This window comes from Elephantulus edwardii, unplaced genomic scaffold, assembly GCF_000299155.1.
Source record: "Elephantulus edwardii isolate Elephantulus edwardi_28Jun2011 unplaced genomic scaffold, EleEdw1.0 scaffold00019, whole genome shotgun sequence".
Lineage (NCBI taxonomy): Eukaryota > Metazoa > Chordata > Mammalia > Macroscelidea > Macroscelididae > Elephantulus > Elephantulus edwardii.
Window position 1 is genome coordinate 16,899,586 of NW_006399769.1, and position 25,373 is coordinate 16,924,958.

Below are 25,373 nucleotides of genomic sequence, written 5' to 3' on the forward strand. Positions count from 1 at the left end.
AAAGTCTTACCCCTTCCCTGATACTGTGCTATTTAAATCAAGTTCCAAAGAAGTCTTGTGGTTATTTATAAAGTTGGTTCTTTTTAAAGAGAAAATTAAGACAGTGTGAAAATACTTTAGTATAAACTATTCTAAGAGTAGTGCTATTTTGATATCTACTCTTGCATAAGATTTTTGTTTTTATTTATACAAGATGTCAGATTATCTGGTTTCTACATGTTACAGTTTTAAGACATTCCAGAAGTCTTTCCATAAAGGAGATAACATGTATAGGACCTCACTTATCTAATAGAACTATAGAGTAAAACTGGGAGCAGATTTCAACTTTAGGAATGTTCAGGTTGGAAGGACAGGATAGCTACATGGCAAGGAACTCTGGCAGGATTTGAGACTGGTCTTATAACTGGTAACTGTGTAAAGTAAACACACTGAATTAGATTGCTGTGGAATATTACAGATCTTCGTGTGTAAAATAAAGACTGTTCTCTTGGAATTTCTTTCATTCCATTTTACGTTCATGCTTGACTTTTCTAGGATTCCCAAAATTGGATTGGCGGACACAATGAACCATTGACTGGCTTTACGTGGCGAGGTGGTTGTGAGAGAGAAACAACGGGCATACAAGTCTGGAGTGAAGTATTTGTAATTGACAGGCCTGATGGAACAAAGGTAAAGTTTTATTTGTTTTTAATGTTATTTTCTATCCTTTATTCCCTTGTTAATTTATCACACAGTTTAATATCTAATATGTGTTGGTTATGATGCAAGAATATAAGTCCTTTAATTACTGAGTTTGGCATTGACCATTTTATGTTTTATTTTTACTGCCATTTTTGGTTCATATTTTTCTTAGTATTTTAAACTTCTAACTTTCTAGGTGGCTGTATTGCTAATGGATACCCAGGGTGCCTTTGATAGCCAGTCTACTATCAAAGACTGTGCAACAGTGTTTGCTCTGAGTACTATGACTAGCTCTGTCCAGGTAAGACATGAGATGACATAATGTTCAGGACAGGTAATCATAGTATCCTTGCCTTTCTCCGACTGCCTTTGATTGAGGGGAATAAAGGTAAAATTAAAGAGATACTTAAGTCCCATTGGTTATTTATATTTCTTGTATTTTTTTTTTCTGTTGTGACTACTATGTGAAATTTTTACTTTGAAAAGTTACCAGGGAATTAGTAAATAGCCAAACTCTTTGGTTTTCATTACAGAATCTATGTTTTAAATATTATCCTTAATTGAATGCCATTATATGATTGCCAGATAAGTACATTTTTACTTTCTGCTTAAACCTAAAGCAAAAAATTCAAGTAATTAAGCTTGGAAGTCTAGTTTTTCTGCTTTATGTTTATGACAGCTAGCACTCGATTATCTGAATTAGTCGAGGAAGCACTCCAAGAACTAACGGACTTAGTTAAGCTAAGTGATACTTTTTAAAAAAAAATTTATTATTATTAATTTTAATGAAAATTTACAGAGATTTTGGATTTCCATTCATTCATTGTTGCACTTTTTTCCCTGCCCACCCCTCCCCTCCAGTTCATTCTTCTCTTTGAAAAGTAAAATTCTTTCACTGTTACACATTCCCTCCCCCCACAAGTTCACTCCACTATGCAGCCTTCATTCTGGACTCCTGTCATGACTATAGTACCTAATCATATATGCCTTTTAAACAGTTCTCTCTCTCATCTGTTTCAATGCAGTATACATAGTTTATCCCATCTTTCTCAGTCCCCCCCCCAACCACTATTGATACTTTTTTATTAAATATTTTCTTTTTCTCACTTTTCTTTATTTTGATTATTTTTGGTGTTCTAGCAAGTCCTGGTCTCTTTTTGTTGTTGCTGTATGCCATCATGTCAGAACCAACTCGTAGGTGACCCTTTAGGGTTTCAGAGGCTATAAATCACATGAGAGGAGGTGACCCATCTTTTCCCCACAGAGCAGCTGATAGATTCAAACTCCCTGCCTTTGGATTGGTAGCACAACTCCTTACCCAGTAAGTTACGAGAGCTCTCTACTTCTGTGTAATTTGGACTAAATTAAATTACACATCATAGATTTTGTTGTTTTTTTTCCCTGCAGTCATTTGTAGTTGATACTTTGCATTAGGGTTCTCCAGTGAAATAGAACCAGTTAGCGGTACATACACAACACACATGAGAGTGATTGGTTGTAAGGATTTGGCTCAAATGGTTGTGGCTGCTGGCAAGTCCAAAATCTAGATCAGGTGATAGGCTGAAAATTCTGGGAGTCTTGTGCAATCATAAGGCAAAGGTCTTCTTCCTCCCTTGGACTTTAGCTAGAATTCCTGAGGTTCACCCACGTTGTGTTAGTTGATCAGCTTCAGGGCAACTGATTTGAATGCCAGTCACCATAACAACATCTAGTGTTAGAGCAGCTGGACACCATAGTCTAGTGAAGTTGACACGCAAAATTAACCAGAAGTGTAAATTGAAATACTTTATTCAAGAGTTTATGTGATTGTCCCAGGGTAAGAAGTTGTCTCTGTTGACTGCATGTTTTAGATAGTAATACCAATGTCTCACCATGTTATAATGACTTTGAAACTTTTGTTTCAAACATATTCTTGCTTTCTCAATCTAGAAAAAAGGAGTATTGGTTTGAGCTCAAATAAACTTGTTCAGCATGGCTTTTGTTTATTATAGAGTTTAAGAGATTACATTTGCTTTCTTTAAGCCCCAAACTGGAGACCCTCATAGTCTTTTTTGTTTGTTTTTGTTCTACCTTCCTTTCCTGTGACTTACAGGCTCAGAAACTCACTGGAGTGTCAACTATGAGTTGGTTTCTGACTTAGATGATAATGAGTTGAATTTTGTCAAAAGGCCCAGTTCTGATTCCCCTGAGGCAATGTCTGTTTTCACCTCCCAGCACTTGTTGGGTAGCAGTAGGTTGTTGGATTTACTTTAAATTGGTGTTTTCTTATTTATCTATTAAACTTTTTGATAGTAGAAAGAAGAAACTCACTCCGCCACTTGCTTATCTGTAAAATGAGAACACTACCCACTACTGGCTTGCCTATCTTAATTGTGGTTGCTGTGTACACTCAGAAATGAGATTCAGATGAGATAATGCAGAAGAAGCTGTAATTGATCAGGAAGATAAAAGTTACTATTGCTTCCTTCTTGGCATTTGAGAGTTGATTTCTCTCCTCACTAGAGATATTTGACTGATAAATTGATGCTGTGTCATTTATTCTTTCAGCAACTATGTGTTATTTTAAAGATCTAAAATGAACAACTTTTCTTTACCCTTTTACTATTTGTAGTCTGGCTCTGCAGTGAAAGGATCTGGACTTCTTTAAATAGTTCAGCTAGGTTGTTGCTTGTTTTCCATTTGAACTAACGGTTCTATATTTGGAGTAATTTTATTAACTTTTTAGTATTATTATTATACTAGTTTATTTATAAAATTTGAATACATTGTTTTCCAGAACAAATTCTTTCAAACCCCACCCACCCATCAGATTGTACAACCCCATGATTAATCCCCCCCCCCCACATCCTCATCCCTCTGGTTCCACCCCACCCTCCCATCCTCATACACATTCTATGATATAATAATGGTATTATACAATATTTATCCTGTGGGACTGAGTTAGTTCACTCAGCATAATACTCTCCAGTCCCTCCCACGTTAGGTAATAATTTACAAAATCTAATCCTGTGAACTTTGATTTAACTTATTTCTTGGCAGAAATAGCAGGTAATGTCCAGTTTGTGTGGTAGCAGCAGCCTTCTATCTGTGAGCCTTAGAAATCTCCTAAAATGTGGAAATAGTGCCACCTACTGTTATTTCAGCTGTCATAGGCAGACTTAAAATCTGGCAAGAGTTTTAGGTTGATAAGGTTTAGGTAGAAAAAATTACAGTTGATGGTAGTCATGGCAGCGTCTAAATAATAACTGTTATACTCTGTATCAGGTATTAATTTATTTTTGAGACCTTTTTTCCCTTTTAGTCTTTGAGAAAGAATGCTGTTAACCAGCCCCTCCACGTCTATAATATTTTATCCTAAATGTTGTTACAGTAAAAAGAAAGTCTTTTTGATGTGCCATTTTTCTGCTGAGTTATAAAATAGCCCTCAATTCTACAAATAAAATTATACGCAAGGTGGATATTAAAAATTAAACGCTAGTAATAGCAAAATAAATTTGTTCTAACAGGTATATAACTTGTCTCAGAATATTCAAGAAGATGATCTTCAACACTTACAAGTATGTATGGCTCAAATAATATACATCAAAGTATTGAAAGTTTTAATTTTCACTTTATTGTAGATTTATACCAAGAATCTGGTAAACAGTGTAAAAAGAATGAATATTACATGGTTTAAACTGAATTTACTACTTCTTACTTATAATTTCAGTGTGTTCCTGTTGTTGTTATGTGCCATCGAGTCGCTTGCGACTCATAGCGACCCTATGTACAACAGCCCTAAACTCCGCTCTGTCCTGTGCCAATTGCACTGTCTCTGATACTCCCATCCCAATTATCCCAGTCACTGAATCAATCCACCTCATAGGGGGCCTTCCCCTTATGCGCCGTCCCTCCATCCTACCAAGCATGATGTCCCTCTCCAAGGACCTGTCCCTCCTCACAACGTATCCAAAGTATGTTAGACGGACCCTTAGGATCCTTGCCTCCAAGGAGCAGCCCGGTTTGACCCTTTCCAAGATGAATCTGTTTGTTTTCTTGGCAGTCCATGGTACCCTCAATACTTTTCTCCAGCACCACAGCTCAAAGGCATCAATTCTCTTTCTATCCTCCTTAGTCATTGTCTAACTCTCTGATGCATAACAAGTGATAGCAAAGACCATGGACTGTATCAGAAACACCTTAGTCTCCAAAGAGACACCATTGCTCTTCAGTACTTTGGAGAGGTCCCTAATAGCAGTGTGTTCCTAGTGTTTGAAAATAAAAATCTTGGTTTTCAAATGATTATAAAGGTTTTAATATCTGATAACTTTATAAATGTCTTTTTTTTTAATCTCTTTGGGACACTCTTTTAAATAACTTGATCTAATAGTTATTTACAGAGTATGGCAGGCTTGCAATGGAAGAAATCTATCAGAAACCATTTCAGGTAAATAAGCATTTTATTTTTTAAAACTTTGAAAAGTTGTCAAGCCATTTTGCCATGCAATTTTGGAGATACTAGCTTTTTTTATAGTGGCAAATTTAGTGGAGTTAGAACTCTTCTATGGTAATGTCATCACCAACTTACATACTAGTAACAGTGTAGGAAGTAAAATAAATGTATCTGTTGATTGTTAGTAGTTTTATTTGGATTAAGAAGATATTTTATTAAGTAGATGTTATTTGAGAACTGAAGATGAGGGAAATTTAAGACGGCCATGCCAAATTTACACAATGTTTGTACTAAACTATTAAAAAATGTCATGGGTTTCTTTTGTATGGTATTTTATGAGTTCAGGGAGAAACCTGAGCCTCGATGGATAAAAAGTCCTGTGAAAATGGCCTCGTTGATACCAAATCTCTAATCAGTCTAGAATTAGTCATCTCCAATTAGGTGATCTTCTTGATCTTTAATATGATCTTGACTATTAAAATTCTAGTGTACATTCCCCAGTGTGCCTTTGATTAATTTTAAAATATCTAATATTCTTGGTAACTCTTTATTTTGTGGAATTCTTGAGTGGAGGGGATTATTTGCTATGTGGTCTGGGCCAGCTAGGACTGTTGTTGACTAGGTTGACCCTTAATGTGGATAGCTACAAGTACGACTTTTGGTCTGCTACATCTTTTGTTTAGGGAGTAAGGGAGGCTTTCGTCACTAAAGTAATAACTCTTCGTGTATATGAAAGTAATTTGTAATTTTTTTGTGTGTATAGACATTGATGTTTTTGATTCGAGATTGGAGTTATCCTTATGAGCATTCATATGGTTTGGAAGGTGGAAGACAATTCCTTGAAAAGAGATTGCAGGTAAGCCCACATTTCTTAAAGAAAGAGTCTATTCAAGTTATCAAAAGTGACTTTATACATAATTGGTTTTACTACATGAGTTTAGATCAAAGTGAGCAGAGCCAACTGCTCTTAATAAATCAATATGAATAAATATTCAAAGAATAAACATTTGCAGAAAATTTGTGAGTTGACCTGTCTAGGTGGGTTTCATGTTTGTTTCTGGCTCAGCTAAGCTTCTCAACATTTCGGCCAGGCTAGATGGTGTCCACAGATGATGTGAGACCTGCTCTCAAAGGTGTGCTGTCTCTTGGAGAATGCCAACTTCTAGAACTAGGGAAGAAGCCTTCAGCAGCATCTGGTTCACCTTCTTAGGTACATAAAGAAACAGGAACACCTGATCGGATTATTGCTAGCTGATACTAGAATCCAAATGTCTAGCCTCCTGGCTCAAAAAACATGCCATACTAAAGATAGTTCTGAACAGTCTTATTGATAGACATGATCTGTGATTCTGAAGGATACTCTCATGAAAATACTCAGGAAAACTTTGGGCCAGATACTTAAAGACTACTGATCTACTCACATACTCATTCTCTTTGTTCATAAGTAAGAGGGTTCTCTCTCTTGATTAGCGAGATTCTTTACCTATTATGCGGCACCTATAAATTATCAATATTCAGAGATTTGGAATACAAAGTGAGTTCGCTAACTTTTTCCTAAAGTGAGATTAAAACTAATCCCTTCTTTTCTGGGTTATCTGAAAGGCATTTTACTTACCAGGTTCTCTTGGTGTTGTGTTCTGAAGAAATTAAAGCAAATAATATCAAGCAAACTTTACATTCAGAATTAGATACTTTGAACTTCTTATTTTTTTTTTATTAACTTCTTATTGAAGTGATACATGTGTGGATATAAACTCACATTTTAAGTTTACAACTTGATGAAGCAGCTATTTAAACAGAACAAGGAAGCATAGCATCATTTAAAATCAGAAAAGGTATATGTTAAGGTTGTATCTTTTCTCCATCTACATCTTGAGCAAATCGTTCCAGTAGCTGGACATTATGAAGAAGAATGTGGCATCACAATTAGAGGAAGACTCACTATTAACCTATGTTATGTAGGGACACATAACCTTGTATGCTGAAAGCAAAGAACACTTGAAACACTTGCTGCAGAAGATCAAAATTTATACTCTTCAATATAGATTATATCTCATTGTCAAAAAACAAAAATCCTCACGACTGGACCTGTAAGCAACATCATGAGAGATGGAGAAAAAATTTACATTGTCAACAACTTCATTTTACTTGGATCTTCAGTCAATACCCAAGAAATCATTTTTTAAAAAAAAAATAAATAAATAAGAAGGCACGTTGCATTGGGAAACTTTGCTGTCAAGGGCCTCTCCAAAGTGCCCAAGAGAAATGATGCAAGTTTAGAAGCCTTGAGGTGTGCCTGATTCAAGCCATGTTTTTTAAAATTTACATCCTGTGCATCTGAAAGTTGGGCAGTGAATAAGGATGATGGAAGAAGAATTGATGGCTTTGAATTGTGATTTTGGAGAAGACAGAAAATGTCATTGGACTGCCAAAGAATAATCAAGTGTGTGTTAGAGGCAAGCATGGTGACACTTCGTTTCATATACTTTGAGCATGTTATTAGGAGGTACTAGTCCTTGGAAAAAGATAAGATACTGGACAAGGTAGAGAGGAAGGTCTTCCAAAAGGATTGGCATACCATGACTTAACAGTGAGCTTGATCATATCAGATATGGTGAGCATGATGCTCATAGAGAAGGGTTCAGATCCTGCTGTGAGTTGTAGTCAACATGATGGCATCTAACACCATCAACTTGTTGGGCCACAAGTACCTCATTTAAATAGGTGGCTTACTGGTAAGAAGTTGCCCTGCCAATCCAAAGACAAGCAGTTTGAATCTCCCAGCAGGAGAAATATGGGTAGTCTCCTCTTGCTTGATTTAATTCGTCTGAAAACCTGCTAGAAGGTCACCTGTGGTTGGTTCCAACTCAGGATTACATCACAACAAAACAGTGCAGTCATTTGGTGGGAGCTTCAAAGATAGGGTTAAAAGGACTATATTAAATAATACACTATACTGCATAACGTTGGCACAGGATAGAGCAGGGTTTAGGGCTGTTGTACATAGTGTCGCTATGTGTTGCAGGTGACTTAATGACACATAACAACAACAGCAATGCTGCATAACCTTTTTATTAGTAGATCTTTGCTTTATTTTTCCCCCAATTCAGATTCTTATTTCTTTTTTTTTTAATTTTTTTTTTTCAGATTCTTATTTCTAATTTAGTATGTAAGCCACTACCAGAATCTCTTATTTGAATGTTAGCTTGTTATTCATGTATTTTGGTATTCCAATTAATTTACCCAAGAAAAACATCTCTTCAGCTTTAAAGAGTGGAGTTTTACCTAAGATCAGAAGGTATGATCAGAAATCAACCTGGAGTCCCATTGTCAGGAAGCACTCATGTCGAGTGGCCAGTGTGTTAAGTGTGTGCACTCATCTCTGCGTGCTCTGGAACATCCCTCCTTTGTTTGCATCTTTACCGTGTTCTCTTCTCCCTGCAGGTGAAACAAAACCAACATGAAGAGCTACAGAATGTAAGGAAGCACATTCACAATTGTTTCTCCAATCTTGGTTGCTTCCTTTTGCCACACCCTGGCCTTGAAGTTGCGACTAATCCGACTTTTGATGGAAGATTAAAAGGTTGGAATTCCCATTCTTGCTAAAATCAGACCTTATATTTAGAGTCAAAATATTTTTATCTTTTGAGTGTGTGTTTGTTTACATTTTCTCTCTTAGGCTGGAGAACATTTTTTTTTTTTTACAATTAAATTTTTATTCTGGATTGCTTTTTTTTTTTGCATGTGATTTGGAGAACACTTTGAGGTATTGTTAATTAAGTTATACTTTCTATCTTTGTGTTGATTTATTTGCAGTTGCAAGAGTTAATTTCATAATGTAGTCTGTTACCCAGCATTGACATCTTCAGAGATATTTTGAAGGCTAGGAACATACAGTTCTTTTTGATAGTTCATCTGATTGCATTCTAAAAATCATTAACTAGCTAATACGGTAATAAATCCAATTTAAATTTTTCTGTTTCACTGGCTTTGACAAGCACTGTGGCATTTGGACAAGAACAAACTGGGAGGAGGGTAGAGAGAATAGTGCAACAATGAATGAGTGGAAGCCCAAAATCTCTGTAAATGTTTATGAAAATTAATAAAATATAATTATAGAAAAAAAATATTTTCTGTTTCAAGGTGGAGAGTATAATTTTTTTGGTCTGTGTTTTAGAATAATTTCAAATATGATGTCAAAGAGCTTGGGTTAATAAAAATATCTACAATATGGGTGGAAAACAATATCTAGTGTTAAAATGTAATCTCATTAATTATTTGCCTCTTTTGAAAAGATTAATTATTAATTAGTGAAAAATTTGGTTTTGTAGTCCACAATTTGTTTACATGGTTTTTGATCTATGAAAGTTTTTGAGGTACTAGAATATGGGCAACTAGTGTTGGGGAGATTATTTTTACTGGGAGATTATGTCATATTTAGATACATTGTGGGCCATTTATTTGATAAATACTTGTTTTTAAATGAGTTTACTTAAGTAATAGACAATGTATACTATTACTTTGTGAAAAATATTTTTATGAACTCTTACCAGGTGGAGTTTTGGAGGGTTTTTTAAAACATAATTTTATAATCATGTTCTCTCAAATTTTCCTGTCTTTCCTTCCCTTCCAATATTTTACCCTTTGTTTTGGACTAGTAAATTTGCTAATTTTATCTCTACTAGATATTGAAGATGACTTTAAACGAGAGCTTCGAAGTCTGGTTCCATTACTGCTTGCCCCTGAAAATTTGGTTGAAAAAGAGATAAGTGGATCCAAAGTCACTTGTAGAGCTCTTGTAGAATACTTTAAGGTGGGCAAATGTTTAAATTAAGTGGCTTATCTGAGTTAGAATCCTAGTATACTTGTGACTATTTTATGCCTATATATGAGAAATTATTTTAAAGTAAAAATAATTTATAATTTTTAACCTTGAGTTAGGTCTACTAATATTTAAAGATATTTTAAAATACTATAGAATATAGTATACTAATTCTTCTAGATTAATTTTATTTGTTTGCGTAGTGTTTCAAATTTACCTCCTCCAGTTTTCTTATGCAAAAAGGTATTGGTCAGAACTGATCATAATATCATGCTAACGTTTATGATAAGGGAAGTTGGAAGCATAATTATTTAATACTTACTAAATTGTTCAAATAAATTATCCATAGGAGTGTTTTGGTAGTGATGGGTTTTGTTTTTTTTAAGTACCTTTGTACCGTTCTAATCATCATAACTTTGTGCTACTCTTGCAAGAGATGACCATTTTAACTGTTAATGGATTAACGGATATTTGGTCACTCTCATCTAGTTTTTGTTAGCTCTGAATGCACGATGAGGCAGTAGAAATTCGACATGGAAAATCTCTGGATGGGCTTGCTATAAACTTCCATACTCTCCTTAAATAACAGATTAGGGTTTTTTTAAGCTGGAATAAAATACTGAGTTAAAATATTTTCTAAGGTATGATATGAACCATTCTAGAATGAAGAAATTGTGGCTTTCTTTTCTTTCTTTGGAGTTAGAGTCTAATTGCATACCCCACATAATTAAACATCAATTTTTTTTTTAGGCATACATTAAAATTTATCAAGGAGAGGAACTTCCACATCCAAAGTCCATGCTTCAGGTAGTGTGTTTGTGGCACATTTATATACACCCTATTACCTTCTGATGGGTGGAGGGAGGGGGATAAACAAAATGAGTAGAATCTGGGTGAAAAGACATGGTAATGATGGGCAAGGTGCAATGGTGATTAATTTCATAAACATAACACATGGGAATGATTGTATAAAACACAATATGAATGAGGAATAATGTGAAACACAAGGTGTACAAACTTTTTAAGCAAACCAATATAAAATGTTTTTTTACAAAACATAGGAGCCCTTCTAATTGTCCTTGTCACCACTGCTGTTGGTCCTGTTGGAGGCAGAGAAAAGGACAGTGGTGGCATTAGTGGCTGAGAGGGTAACAGCAAGAGCAGTGAGCAGGGAAGGAGCATGACCAACCACTCTGCCCACTTGAGCAGCAAGAGTAGCCTCCCTTCCACCTCAGTGTTCCTTCCAGACAGAGCTTTTCTCAGAAACTCTGTCCTGTGCCTCACCTGTCTGTATCCCACTTATTGTCTGATGTTATAAGAGTCAGGTTTGAGGTCTTTTAAACCACTGTTGTGTGCTGTCAAGTTGGATCCAACCGAAGAGCAGGAGAATTACTTTCCCTTTTTTAAAAAGTAACCTGTGGGACCACCTGCAGGACATTGTCTGAACAGATGGTAAATGATGCAACCCTCTACATATTTTCTCTGCTAGCTTCAGAGATAAATGGTTGAAGATGGGCAGGGGTGTGAGAGAACTTTGGAATTATTTTTCTGTTGCTGCTTTACATTCAAGTACATCTAATATTTAATGCTGTATGTGCAGTCTAGAGTTTTTATATAATAAAACTGTAGATTGCATGCCTTGCATGTGTAAAGGTTTGGTGCCTTCTCTTCAGTTGTCCAAATGTAGAAAATTATTGTATACGGTGGCTTAATATGAGAATAGCTTAACTAAGCTCTCATTCTCCAAGTGTCTGACAAGTAATGGTGTTTGGAATAAGTGTTGATTTTTTTTTAAAAGATGTTGTGGACCTTGAGTCAGGAGCACCTCATAGCTGACTCCTCATTGGATTGTCAGGCTGTACATCATTCATCTTTATTCTGTGGAACAGCTGGTAGATTCGATCTCTGCGCCTCTTAGTTGGCAGCAGAACTCCTTACCACTAAGCCACCGGAGCTCCTAATTTTTAATTTTGCTCATGCTTATTTTAAGGGCTACTACCTTGGGTAGCTTCTCACTTTTATAGTGGATTTCATGGGTTTTTTTCATAATAAAAATTCACTCAGTAAGCCTTTTTGTGGATTTAAAAACATCTGTTGTGGTAGTGCTATAACAGGATGGTAATTCCTGATATTTTGCATCTGGAAATTAAACATGTTAATACGTTATCTATACACTAATAAGCAAATTTGATTTTTACAACCCCTTTTAACATAGAACTAGTAATAGTGAAGCAATCTCATTAGAACTATTTTATGTCAGTGATTCTTAGGTAAGAAGGAAAACAGAATTGACAATATTTTTCTTTGATTTGTTTTTATACTTGGTTATACATGATGTATTGTGGTAATCAGATTTTTAGTAGTAGTAATTGGTACTTTTTTTTTCTTTTTAGGCAACAGCTGAAGCTAATAATCTTGCTGCAGTAGCAGGAGCAAGAGATACCTATAGCAAAAATATGGAGCAAGTATGTAACTAAAATTTAAATTTTACATTAGAAAGGAATAACAGATTTTTATGTTTAAAATAATTGAAATAATTTCTATTCCTTGGATATTGTCTTGGTGAGCCCTAGTTATGCACTAGTTAGGCCCTTGGCTGCTAAATGAAAGGTGCATGGGTCAGACCCATCAGCCACTCCACATGAGAAAAGGTTGTGGCAGTCTGCGTCATAAACCTTGAAAAATACTGCTTTGGACCTATTTGAACATGTTCACTCATGCCCAACGAAGTGAAATCAGAATAGACCTAAATTGGGATGATTTGAAATCTAGCTCAAATGGGGGAAATTACAGATTGAAGCTCTCTGTTGGGAGGTGTAGAGAGCCCTTTAAGGGGCTTGATTCATGGATTCATGGCAGGATTATGGCCAGGACTGTAGATGAGAACACATCCTCAGATTGGCACACTTGACCTCTGTTTTTCAGATAGGCGCTGCTGTTTTTGACTCAGTGGATCATGAAATTTGGTTGCTATGCAATATATTTGATCTTGTTTTGCTAGAAGGAGATTAAGTTTCTAGTAGGGATTCAGCTAGTAATTTTTTCCATTCCATTTATTTAACGTCCATTCCAGTGTGGCTCTGTGAGCTCTGAATAAGACTGAATCAGTTTGAAGCCGCCTTGGAAACCCTGTGGGGCATTTCTGTTCTTTCCTATTGGGCTGCTATGGGTCAGAATAGGCTTTTTTGATCGTGGGTTAATTTTTTATGTATTGTTACATTATGTGTTGCTGTCAGTTCTGACAGCGTATATTCGCCAAGGGTGTAAGCTTTACAGAAGAAGAATGTCACTTCTTTTTCTGGTAGAGTAATAATTGATGGGTCTAAAGCAGGCCTTTTGCGGATAGCAACCCAGTGCTTTAGCCACTGTGCCACCCCTATTCCCTTTTATCATCTTTACTAGAAACAATCTGTTTCAAAATAATTCACATTAGAGTACAAAGTGCAGTGGCAAGTTATTACATAAATTCCTGAAATATTTTCTGAGCATAACTTAGCTTTTTGTAGTCTCTGATATAAGTTGTATTAGTGTAAGACACATAGCAGTTTCTCTGCTATGCTTCTGGCACAAATATTAGAATATCTTTTTAGTGTTTTAAATTGTACCCACTCTCTTCTTAGAAGAGATTATGTTGTTGAGTTAAATGAATTCAGGCTGTAAGTCTTTTTTTTTTTATTTTTTAGGCTATAAGTCTTTTTTTTATATTTGGAAAATTGTCTAAGTCAGTAACATTGTAGATTAACAGATTATTATCCTATGCAAGATAATTTTAAACCTGTTTAACAATATAAAAGCAAAAGTTATGAACCAGGGAACTAGTATTAAGTATACATTCCAGCACATCATCCATCCTGCTGTAATCTGTCCATAGGTATGTGGTGGAGACAAGCCTTACATTGCACCCTCAGACCTGGAGCGAAAACACTTGGATCTCAAGGAAGCAGCAATTAAACAGTTTCGTTCTGTAAAAAAAATGGGTGGAGATGAGTTCTGTCGTCGTTATCAGGACCAGCTTGAAGCTGAAATTGAAGAAACCTATGCAAATTTTATAAAGCACAATGATGGCAAAAATATCTTCTATGCTGCTCGTACTCCTGCCACGCTGTTTGCAGTCATGTTTGCTATGTACATAATCGCAGGACTGACTGGCTTCATTGGCTTAGCCTCTATAGCCTTCTTGTGTAACCTTGTCATGGGGCTAGCCCTGATAGCTCTTTGTACTTGGGCATATGTTAAATACTCTGGGGAGTTCAGAGAAATTGGAACAATGATTGATCAGATTGCTGAAACACTGTGGGAACAGGTTAGTATCTATTTTCTTGTTTTTTAGTGCTGATTAATTTATATGATTTGGGTTCTTTCCCCCTTCAGTATCTATATGCCTAATTTTTCCATTCTATGAAAAGGATCAAAAGGATGTTCTCTGATTTTTTTTGGATGTGTAATGAGAGTGTAAAGTATGAATTGAAGAATTTCTTTTTCTTTTAAATTCATAAAGTGCTTTAAGTGTGAGCATGCCTGACAGTGGACGAGGCCAGAGTCTTGAACATTTTCTGATAAGGAAAAGAAGCTTTGGAAATGCAGGAAAACAAAAAATGTCTTACTAATTTTGTCAAGAAGCAATACGCTCTTGCATCCAGGACATATCTTGAGCTTTCATTGTCTTCCAGTCTTCCTTGCCTTCTGGGAAGACAGGGTTTATGTTCTACAAGGAAGGATTTTTACAGGGATTTTATAAACTGAAACATTTGACTTCTGTGCTTTTGGAAACACTAATGAACAAGCAAAGATCCACAAGGAAATAGTGAACTTCAGGAATCTTTTACTTCCAACAGAATTCAAAGTCGGGCTGTGAATTCTTTCCCAGTACCTTCTAAGGAAAAGAAACCTCCTTGCCGTCAACTTGGAACCAACTCATAGTGACTTTCTATTGAGTGTCTGAGGCTGTAAATCGCATAGGAAATGTCCGTCCTTCTTCCATGTTGCTGCTGGTGGATTCGAACTACCAGAGAAGCATGGCCTTTGAGTTATCAGCCCTCCCTTTGAACTCTGGACCCAGACCTCAACCAGAACCATTTATACATGTTTGCCAGCTGTGTGCTGGAATTACCTGTGTGTAGAAAATTCCACTTAAGGTTATTATTGGTAAAATGATCATTGTGAAATACTTGAGTGTCACAGCAAGGACCAGAAGTAATATGGACAGTATAATAACCTTTTCAGATGCCTTTTCTAAGCCAGTAAGATCTTATTGAAAGATCTAGAATCTGAAAGTCCATGTTTGTGTGACTTTAAAAGACTGGAGAAGTAGGCTATCTTTGAAAAAAGTTGATTAGATGTTAACTTCTGTTGTAAGAAATTATAAAGTGACCCATTATGTTAATTTGAATCTTGTATTTTCTCTTAGAGAAAAGTTCTGTGTTCAGATCTGAGCTGGAAGTTCACCTATGTGGACTTGTGTTGGATAGTTACTTAAATTTTAATCTTTTGAGAAAAACTCATTCATGTTACTTGAATATCTTTTAATAGAAGATGCATTACAAATTACCACAACTTCACTTTTTCCCCCTTCAACTTTGAAATTTTGAATTATCATCTTCTACCACATGTATTCTTTTCAAAAATACAGCATTGTTCTGGGAATTTAGAGGTGTCATTATTCATTATTACAAAAACCAGTTCAGTGGAAGACTAAAAAATGTATACGCTTATTTTCAGTCTAGTTAAGGTAAGGTTAGGTAAGGTAAGGTAAGTCTAGTTAAGGTTAGTCAGAGATCTGACAAACCTTGTCTAAATTTCTCTGCATTTCTCTTTTCTTTTGCTTCAGAGGAGTCCCAGGAAGGTGAGAAACCTACAAAGCCTCAAATTGTTATAGTGTTAAACTCTTTGACTTGATGGCACTCTAAGTCATTCTCCTAACGAATCACTCCATGTTTTAGGTGTTTTCCAAACTGTTTGAAGTTACTAGACGTCGAATGATTCATCGTGCTCTTTCATCAGCACAGCGACAGAGACTGTCATCCAACAATAACAAGAAGAAAAATTAGACAGTATTTTTAACTTTTTTCTCTATCTGAAGTGTTCACACTTATACATGTAGGACAATAAGCAGGACCGTCTGGGCTGGTCTGCATAAATGCTGTATACATACCAGATTTGATGCTGCATATAGGGTATGGAATTGCACATCCATCTCATAGGAATTGTAAATGGTTTGAATAGGACGAGAGTAATTTTTGTTACCTTATAAAATGTCTAACTGTATTATTTGTAGCACTATAACGTTTTTGGGAGAAGCATCTTTTTATTTTCCACATTCCTGGTTATTTTCTTCATTGCTTTGAATTGAATTTTTATCTGTTTTTATATGTAACTCTTTTTTTACCTCATGTTTTTGTTTGTTTTGCACATTTCTCATGCCACAGGTATTCAAGCCCCTGGGTGATAAAATGATGGAGGAAAACATAAGGCAGTCTGTAACAAACTCTATCAAAGCAGGCCTGACTGACCAGCTGTCTCATCATGCCAGATTAAAGACAGACTGACAGTTCATCTCCTCATGGACTCCACTCTCTTTTTTTCATGCTTGCTGTACAATGAGAACTCAAAAATAAACCAAAGTTTACAATCAACTGTAGAAGTAGTTTAGTGTAACTGGCTTCACAGATGGCTGCCACAGAGTGTGAAAATTGTTGGTTTTAAGCATTCTCTTCCTTGGCTCCTCGGATGTGAGATTGGCTGAGGAGCATTAGTTTATCATGCACATTTGTGCCATGTTTAATTCTTTTTTCTTTTCTTTCCTTTTTACTTAATCTAGTGTTAGTGAAATTTGTCTTATGTAAAAGGATATTTCAGGGAAATACTTTGAGAAATCTATTTAGCGTCTCTTAACACTATATATCCCATTGAAATTTTAATTTTTAGAGAAGTTATGAATCACTGTATCAAGAATTGGATTAGAATGACATTGAAGCTTTTATTGAGCCACTACATTAAAAGTATATATTGCTTTACTGCCTTCAATACCAGTATTAAGTAAATGCATGTACCAGAAACTTCACAGAAATTACATGACAACTGTTGTTGCTGAGAAAGTGATTCTGAGGTGTACATTTGTCTTGCCTTTTAAAGTTTATATAAAACCTGCCCTAAAAGGAGATGCATATCTGGGAAACTGAACTGGTTTTTTTGCAGTTTAGCTTTCATGTACATAAAATATGCCATTAATTTTATTGGGGGAGAAATTCCATCCAAAAATGTTGCCTATAGCTATGAGTTAAATGTGTCTGTACATTGTGTAGCTATTATTTTCTAAACTCACAGATAGGGCATGTATATGAATTATAAATATAGAAATACGATTTTGTATTAAAAGTTTTGTAGTTTATGGCAAAATCTGGTTCTGTGGTAGGCTACTAAGTACAGTCCCTGTGAAGGAATGTTTGTGGCTCATGTCAGTGTGTGAATGCATAGACCATTGAAAGTTTTTGATAAATTTGTGATATTTATCTTCCTTGAGCACCGCAGTCTCACACCCCTGCCTCCCCAAGGGAACTCAATGGGAATGTTTGTTGTGAATCTTTGTCATCTGTTGCATTTTAAAGTTATTTCCTGTAATTTATTTTCAATACATAATTAAAATTTTGTTGTATATATAAAATGAAACTTGTCATTATTTTTTAAGGAATCCTTCAAGTATGTATTCTACTACATAAACTTTGTTTATGCTGAGAAGAGCAGGAAACACCCAAGTGAGAGAGAGCTCTATAGAAGCTGAACTTGTGAAGTTAATATTCTGTGTCTCTTTGTTAGAGAAGGTGTGATTAGCCGAAGTGTAGCTGGAGATACGCCCCCCCATCTTCCTCATCTCCTTTTTCTTTTAAATGTATGTGGAAGGCTAGTTTTTAGCGTTCCCCCCCCCCTTTTTTTTTCTCTTAAAAATACTTTTGTAGCTGTCTCTCCAAACACATATTAAGGCACCTAATTTGGCTTTTAAGAAAATTCACCTGTTGGGTTGCATGCACGAAAGTTTTTGAGTTTTGGTTCGTCTTTTTCCCTCCAAATCGCATTTTTGTATTGATTTTATTGTTTCCATCTGTTATTAAATTACTTCCAATTCATCTGTTCTTAAAGAATTCATCTGAAAAGTGTCTACTTAATTCTTCTCCCACCTTTATGAATGCTGTGGACTGTTTATGAATGAAAAAAAAGTATGTTGTATCAAAACAGTTCTTCTGGAATTAAAGACTTAATGTAGCTTACTGGTGGTTTGGTTTTTTGGTTGTTTTGGTTTTTTTTTTTAAAAAAAAAAAAGAACAAAAGAGTTGTGAAGTCTTGACCATTGGAGTTCTTTATTTATTGTTGCAAAGAGTATTTTCTCCATAAATACAATTCTACAAAGGCTATTAAGAAAACATTAAAGTTTGTTAGTTAACAAGGAGAAATAAGAACCAACTCAAAACTGTGGACTCAACTTTGGTGTTGGTATATTTTCCTGTGGCATAATTTAAGCAAGCTCTTACAAAATGAGGGTTCTCCAGCTGTGCCGTCTGTAGGGAGTGGTGCTAACCCAAAGTAGCACTTTCCACTCAGTTTGACTCTGACGGCAGCCTGGTGGGAGAAAGGTGGGCAGTCGCATCCCATGTGCTTCATAGCCTCGGAATCACACTGGAGGGTCAACTCTTGAGTCAGTCCCAAGGACAGTGACTTAGTGTAGACCACAGAAAGGTTTTTAACAAGCAGTTGCTTTCTTACGGACAATTTTCTGATTAAGATCCAAAGCCCAGAATAGCTTGCTTTTGCTGAAGGCCTGGGGACCCTTCTGTGGCTGCTTTTCATGAGGCTAGGTGATTACCGGCCATTCTTCCTTCACTGAAGACACCATGTTTGTAGTATTAAGCAGCAGAGAGCCCTGGCCTAGATTTGTTTAGTTACTCCACCTCTGAGTTGAACTAGACCACCTGGGGATTCACCAGTGCTTTATGCACGAATGCTGTTGGTCTCAGTTGCATTGCTTTGCTATTGGATTTTGTTACTGAATTGTTTTGGACTTAACCTGGTAAAGATCTATTAAGATATAAATACTCAAAATAGTTTTAGGTTGCTTAATCCCTTAAGGGATAGGCTTTTGATTGTTGCTTGGATTTGTTGTACTCATTTAACCTTTTTTTTTAAACTTTGTAGTTTCCTTCATAACCTGACTTCCCATATTCTGCTTTCACCAGAATTAATCTCTGCATGTAAATGTCTGACTGTCCATCTTGAAAGTTGACAGGTATGTTTTCAGCCAGCTGTCTTCTGGCTTGGCCAGGTTGTACTTGTCAAATGACTGGGATTCTCCTGGGAGTCTAAGGGGAACTCACCTTTGGGGAATCCTCCTGTTTTGTTGGCTTTGAAAACAAAAATGCCAACTTTTCTATGTAAGTCTTACATTGGGGCCTGGGGATTTCTCCTTCAGAATTTGGTGTTTCCTGGTTCAGAGACTGAGGGGTTGTGTTTCCTTGATACACATGCTTCAGTGTAATATGACTCCCATGTTTGTTTCGGTTTGTGACTGAGCTCTTCAGGACCAAAGGTTTAGTAATCGTGTATAAAAAGCCTTATGGGAAGGCCCACAGGCTTTGTTTAGGTCAGTAAAGTATTTCCATATCCATAGGTGCTTTTCATTATCCAGATAGTCCTGCAAGGTAGGTGGGAAATGACTGGAACTTGGCTCTGCGACGCAGGTACAGGATGAGTGACTTGGCTGCATTGTGAGATACCGTAAAGGAAAGAGTCAGTACTGAAACAGTGTATTACCACTTAAAAACCAATGAGAACCACTCCTTATTAGCACTTAAAACCAAACAAGAAACAAAATTGTTTCTCCACACTATTGATTGTCCACCCCAGAAAGAATTAGTATTTAGTTTACCACTGCTGGAAGGTCAAGGTTAGTCTATCCTTAGAAATGTATTATCTCTAGAGCTATCTTATACCAGTTTGACCTGAAGCACTTCCTTCCTGCCTTCTGGAATTGTATGTAAAGAGATGGAAGATGGCGTTTTGATATTTATCAAGCATATACCCTAGAACTGTTCATATAGAACATAGAGGAGAAGGCAGCCAACTGTTACTGGGAAGAACAGGAAACTAAGGGCAACACATGTAGCAAATAAACTAGTTGCTCCTGGTGCCCTGCTATAACTCTAGGGTCTTATTTTTGGTTCTGTTTTACAGATGAGTCATCTGAGGCTCAGAGGTTATCCTTTACCCAAGAAAGTGTGGCTTTGGAATTGGAAACCAAGTGTTCTGGCTTTAGAGGTCAGATAGCAATGTAGTTATTGCCCATACCCCAAATAATCCTCAGTAGGCAGGGAAGAGAGTGAGGAAAATGAGAATGGTGTGGAGTGGTTTTAGGTACTGTGTGTGCTTGATATTTATTTGTAGATGCTAAGGATAAGTATATGGGGTACTGGAGGCTTCTTGTATGCCTTCAAATTGGAATTGGTATTTTCAGAGATGTTAATCACATGAGGAAATTGTGTCCTCCCGCAGAGTAGCTGATGAATTTGGGATCAGTTCAGCTTCTTACCATTCAGCAACTAGTGCTCCCTGCCAACCCACTGGCATGCAGTTAAACCCACCAGCGAAAGTTAGTTATAAACTGCTTCTGAAAACCCACTGGAGGGTCACTCCCAACTCCATAGTATTTAACTATGTTAAGTACTTAAGTATGTATTTGAAATTTTGATGCCGGGCTATGCAATAATACTTTTTAAAAAATGCATTCTTTAATACATCATGACTAAATTTAAAAAAAAAATTAAGCATCTTGGTTATTTTTAGTGAAAGAAAAACAGCCTTTCCATGGGAGACAAGTGAGCTGAAGGTCAGAAGGAAGGTGGGTTCTGTGCTCAGCAGCTCAAGCTCCAAACCCCAGGAGTGGTCAGAGAAGGCCCTCAGCCTGGTGACTGGGGACTTGGAGCATTAGGTGCAGAAGAGAGATTCCGCTGGTGGGGTGGCTAGATTGACCAGCTTGCCTGTGGTCAGTAGACTGGAATGAGTGGGTCATTGGGTGATTTCCACTGCAGTGGTTTGGCATGGTTAATTAACAATCTTCTTGGGGGGCTTTAAGTTAAAGAATAACACAGGGACCCTAAAGAGAAGGTTATTCAGTTGGATTCTGAATCACAATCAGGAAAATAGTCTTTATCTGGTGTAACCATAATTTCATTTTTCTTGGAGCGAATTCAAAGGAAGTTACAGTCATTCTGGAGGTCAGTTTCTTGCACCTGAGCTCTGTGCCTTCGGGGTGAAATTGTGCATGAGGTTGGTGTACCGTGTGGTCATGGAATTGTCCATGGAGCATTTGAAGGGAATGCCTTCTGTGTTCAGCATGACAATTCCCTGAATGCCCTTCTGCTCTGCAGTTGCTTCAAGGTCTCTTGTACTTCATCTCTGACTGGTCGCGTACCACTCAGCCCAGCCCTCGGTGTCTTTCTGTGCCTGCTGCGCACAGTGCTTGTCAAAACAGCCTAAATTCAAATTTGTAAATGGCCACTTCAGACTACTCTTTGTTATTTTCTGCCTGACACCTACATTTTTTTGATGAACATCTGATAATCAGGAGACTATTTCAGCATTTCTTAAGCTCAAGGAACTGAAGAACAAATTCAAACCTCGAGTTGCTATAATCAAGGATGCTTTAGGCAGAATATTGAAAGACCCAGGAAGTATTAAAAAAAGATGGAAGGAATATACTGAGTCATTGTATCAAAAGCAATTGGCAGATACAGAAGAATTTAATGAAATAACATTTGAGCAAGAACCTATGGTGATGAAGAAGTTCAAGCTGCTTTGAAGGAAATAGCAAAAAAATAAGGCCCCAGGAATAGATGGTATACCAATTGACATATTTCAGCTAACAGATGCTGCCCTGGATGTGCTCACCAGGTTGTGCCAAGAAATCTGGAGAACAACCACTTGGCCAACTGACTGGAAGAGATCTAGATTTGTCCCCATTCCAAAGAAGGGCAACCCAACTGAGTGTGGAAACTACAGAACAATATCATTGATTTCACATGCAAGCAAGATTGTACTGAAGATTATCCAAAAATGACTGGAACAACACACATCAGCAGAGAACTGCCAGAAGTCCAGGCTGGGTTTAGAAGGGGTCATGGTGCTAGGGATATTGTAGCTGATGTTAGATGGATCTTAGCTGAAAGTGGGGAATACCAGAAGAATGTCTATCTGTGTTTCATTGATTATGCAAAGGCGTTTGACTGTGTGGATTATAACAAACTGTGGCTGACTCTGAGAAGAATGGGAATCCCAGAACATTTAATCGTGCTAATGCGAAACCAATACTTGGACCAAGAGGCAGTCATTAGAACAGAGCAAGGTAACACCACGTGGTTCAAAATTGGGAAGGGTGTACGCCAGGGATGTGTCCTATCTCCATACCTTTTCAACCTGTATGCAGAGCAGATTATCCGAGAGGCCAGGCTCTATGAGGAGAAGTGTGGTGTCAGAATTGGTGGAAGATCTATTAACAGTCTGTATTATGCAGTTGACACAGCCCTGCTTGTTGAAACTGAGGAGGATCTCATGCACTTGCTGCAGAAGGTCAAGGACTACAGCCTTCAGTATGGACTGAGGCTCAATGTCAAGAAGACAAAGATTCTCACCACTGGACCAATTGGTAGCATCAGGATGGATGGTGAAGAGATTGAGATTGTTCACAGCTTCAGTTTGCTTGGCTCCACAGTCAACACTCTTGGCACCAGCAGCCAGGAAATAAAAAAAAATGTATCGTGATGGGAAAGTTTGCTGTTAGGGACCTCTCCAAAGTACTCAAGAGCAACGGTGTCTCTCTGGAGACTAAGGTGTGCCTGATACAGGCCATGGTTTTTGCAATCACTTGTTATGCATCAGAGAGTTAGACAATGACTAGGGAGGACAGAAGGAGAATTGACGCCTTTGAGCTGTGGTGCTGGAGAAGAGTATTGAATGTACCCTGGACTGCCAAGAAAACAAACAGATTTATCCTGGAGAGGGTTAAAGCAGGCTACTCTTTGGAGGCAAGGATTCTGGGGCTTCGTCTGACATACTTTGGACATGTTGTAAGGAGAGACAGGTCCTTGGAGCAGGACATCATGCTTGGTAGGGTAGAGGGAGGGCGCAGGAGGGGAAGACCCTCTGAGGTGGATTGATTTCAGTGACTGTGGTAATCGGGATGGGTGTGTCAGTGGCAATGCGATTGGCACAGGATAGAGCAGGGTTTAGGGCTGTTGTACATATTGTCGCTATGAGTCACAAACAATGGGAGGCACTAACAACAAGATAAAATTAAGGAACACTAGTGGCCTTTTGGTAAGAAGCTCTGCTGCAATCCCAAAGGCATGCAGTTTGAATCCACCAGCCGCTCTGCCGAAGGGTGGGCAATTTTCTGTGTGATTTACTACCTCTGAAAACATACTGGATGGTCAGTTATGGGTCGGTTGTGACTCAATGGCACAAAGCAACAAGAATAAAATCCTAGAATGGACATCACAATCTTCTGGAAATGCACCAGCTTACACCTGCAGCAGTTTGGAAGTTGTGTCCAAAGGCAGTGTGTTTGGTTGTTCAAATCCACCTGTGGCTCTATGGGAGAAAAACGAGCAGTCTTCTTCAGAGGGATGCTCAGCCCCCGAAAATCTGCTGGAGGGTCAGTTCTAATGAGTTTACGTTTTGACAGCAGGATTTGAAAATACCATCATGGGGCTGCTGCTTGTTGCTAGGTGCTATTGAGTCAAATATGACTCAGAACGACCCTATGAACAACTGATCTGAACACTGCCCTATCCTGTGCCATCCTCACCATCTCTGATACATTTGAGCCCTTTGCTACAGTCACCATGTCAATCCATCTCATGAGGGTCCTTCCTCTCTTTCCTGACCCTCCATCTTTCCAAGCATAAAGCCCCTTTGCAAAGAATAATGTCTCCTAGCAACATGTCCAAAGTAGGAGAGATGAAGCTTCCCCATTTGTTGCTCCCAGACACTCTGGCTGCCCCATTTCTAAAACATTCTTTTGGCATTCCATGGGATATTCAGTACTCTTCTCCAACACAACTTGAAGACACAGTTTTTCCACTGGCGTCTTTATTTGCTGCCCAGCTCTAAGATACACAGCAAGTGATTGAAAAGACTGGCCTGAATTAGGCACACCTCAGTCTTCAAAGTGCTATCATTGCTCTTCAGTATTTTGAAGACATCCCTGACATCAGCCTTGCCTAAAACAATCTATCTCCTGATCTCCTGATTGCTACTACCAACGGTATTGACTATGGATCCAAGCAAGATGGAAATCATTGACAGTTTCAATCCTTTCTCCATCTATCACGATGTTACCTGTTGGCCCAGTGGTAAGGACATTTGTTTTCTTGATGTTGAGATGTAATCAATATTGAAAGCTGTAGTTTATCTTTTCCATAAGAATCTCAGTTCATGAGTTATTTGCTCAAAAAAGATTGAATAGGTATGGAGAAAGGATACAATCCTGCCAAACATCCTTATGATTCTAAACAATGCAGTGTTCCCTTGTTCCATTCAGGTAACAGCTCCTGAGTAGATTTTTTTATGAGTACAATTAAGTGTTCTGGGATTCCTATAATTTCAACATCAGCCATAGTTTGTTGTGATTCATACACTTTGCATTGTCAGTAGAACACAAGATATTATTCTGGTATTCTCTGCTTTTAACCATGGCCTCTTCTAAACTCAGCTTGAACTTCTGGCAGTTCCCTGTCAATGTACACTTCCAGAGATTTTTGAATAATCTTTCAGCAGTATTTTGCTTGCAAATGATACTGTTTGATAATTATTAGGTCACCTTTCTTGGAATTGGGGACAAATAAGGATCTTTTCCAATGAGTTTGCCAGGCAGCTGTCCTCCAAATTTCCTGGCAACCCACATATTACACCAGTATAACAAACTGATAAGCGTGTACTATCTGTTGGCTTAGTGGTAAGGAATTGTGCTGCTAACCAAAAGACACACAGTTCGAATCCACCAGGTGCTTAGTGTGAAAAAGATGGCCAGCTAAGTTCTGTGTGATTTACTGCCTCTGAAAACCTATTGGAGGGTCAGCTATGGGTAATTTCTGACTCCACAACACACAACAATGACCTTCACCAATGCTGAAATTCCAGGACCAATGCCATCATGTCTCAGGTCTCCTTTCACAAATTTATCTGACAACTAAGCTCTTTGTTTCCAAACTGCTTCTTAAACCTCACACGGGAATTTTCCTCTCTGTGTATGTGGATCACAATAACCTAGTCTTACCCCTCAGGAATTTCAATTTTTCTGACATTGGCTTTAAAAATTTCCCCAGTTATTTGCTCCACAACTATGAGATATCATTTCACCCCAGTCAAAATAGCAAAATTTAACAGAACAGCAAGCAA

The 25,373-nt window shown here is 37.5% G+C and overlaps 1 protein-coding gene across 2 annotated transcripts in view; it reads left to right on the top strand.

Annotated features, from left to right (window-relative positions):
* ATL2 (atlastin GTPase 2) overlaps positions 1 to 17,026 on the top strand; it is a 73,598-nt gene extending 56,572 nt beyond the window's left edge. The window contains exons 3-13 of one of the 2 annotated variants that reach the window (XM_006882344.1): positions 535 to 669; positions 878 to 982; positions 4,188 to 4,238; positions 5,051 to 5,107; positions 5,877 to 5,969; positions 8,558 to 8,696; positions 9,799 to 9,926; positions 10,686 to 10,742; positions 12,329 to 12,400; positions 13,807 to 14,238; positions 16,361 to 17,026. In XM_006882344.1, coding sequence (XP_006882406.1) covers positions 535 to 669; positions 878 to 982; positions 4,188 to 4,238; positions 5,051 to 5,107; positions 5,877 to 5,969; positions 8,558 to 8,696; positions 9,799 to 9,926; positions 10,686 to 10,742; positions 12,329 to 12,400; positions 13,807 to 14,238; positions 16,361 to 16,480 — 1,389 coding nt within the window. In that variant the 3' untranslated portion in view covers positions 16,481 to 17,026. Of the gene's footprint in view, positions 1 to 534; positions 670 to 877; positions 983 to 4,187; positions 4,239 to 5,050; positions 5,108 to 5,876; positions 5,970 to 8,557; positions 8,697 to 9,798; positions 9,927 to 10,685; positions 10,743 to 12,328; positions 12,401 to 13,806; positions 14,239 to 15,874; positions 15,983 to 16,360 lie in introns of those variants that run through there. The other variant, XM_006882345.1, reaches the window with a different exon arrangement.
* Positions 17,027 to 25,373: the final 8,347 nt, after the last annotated feature.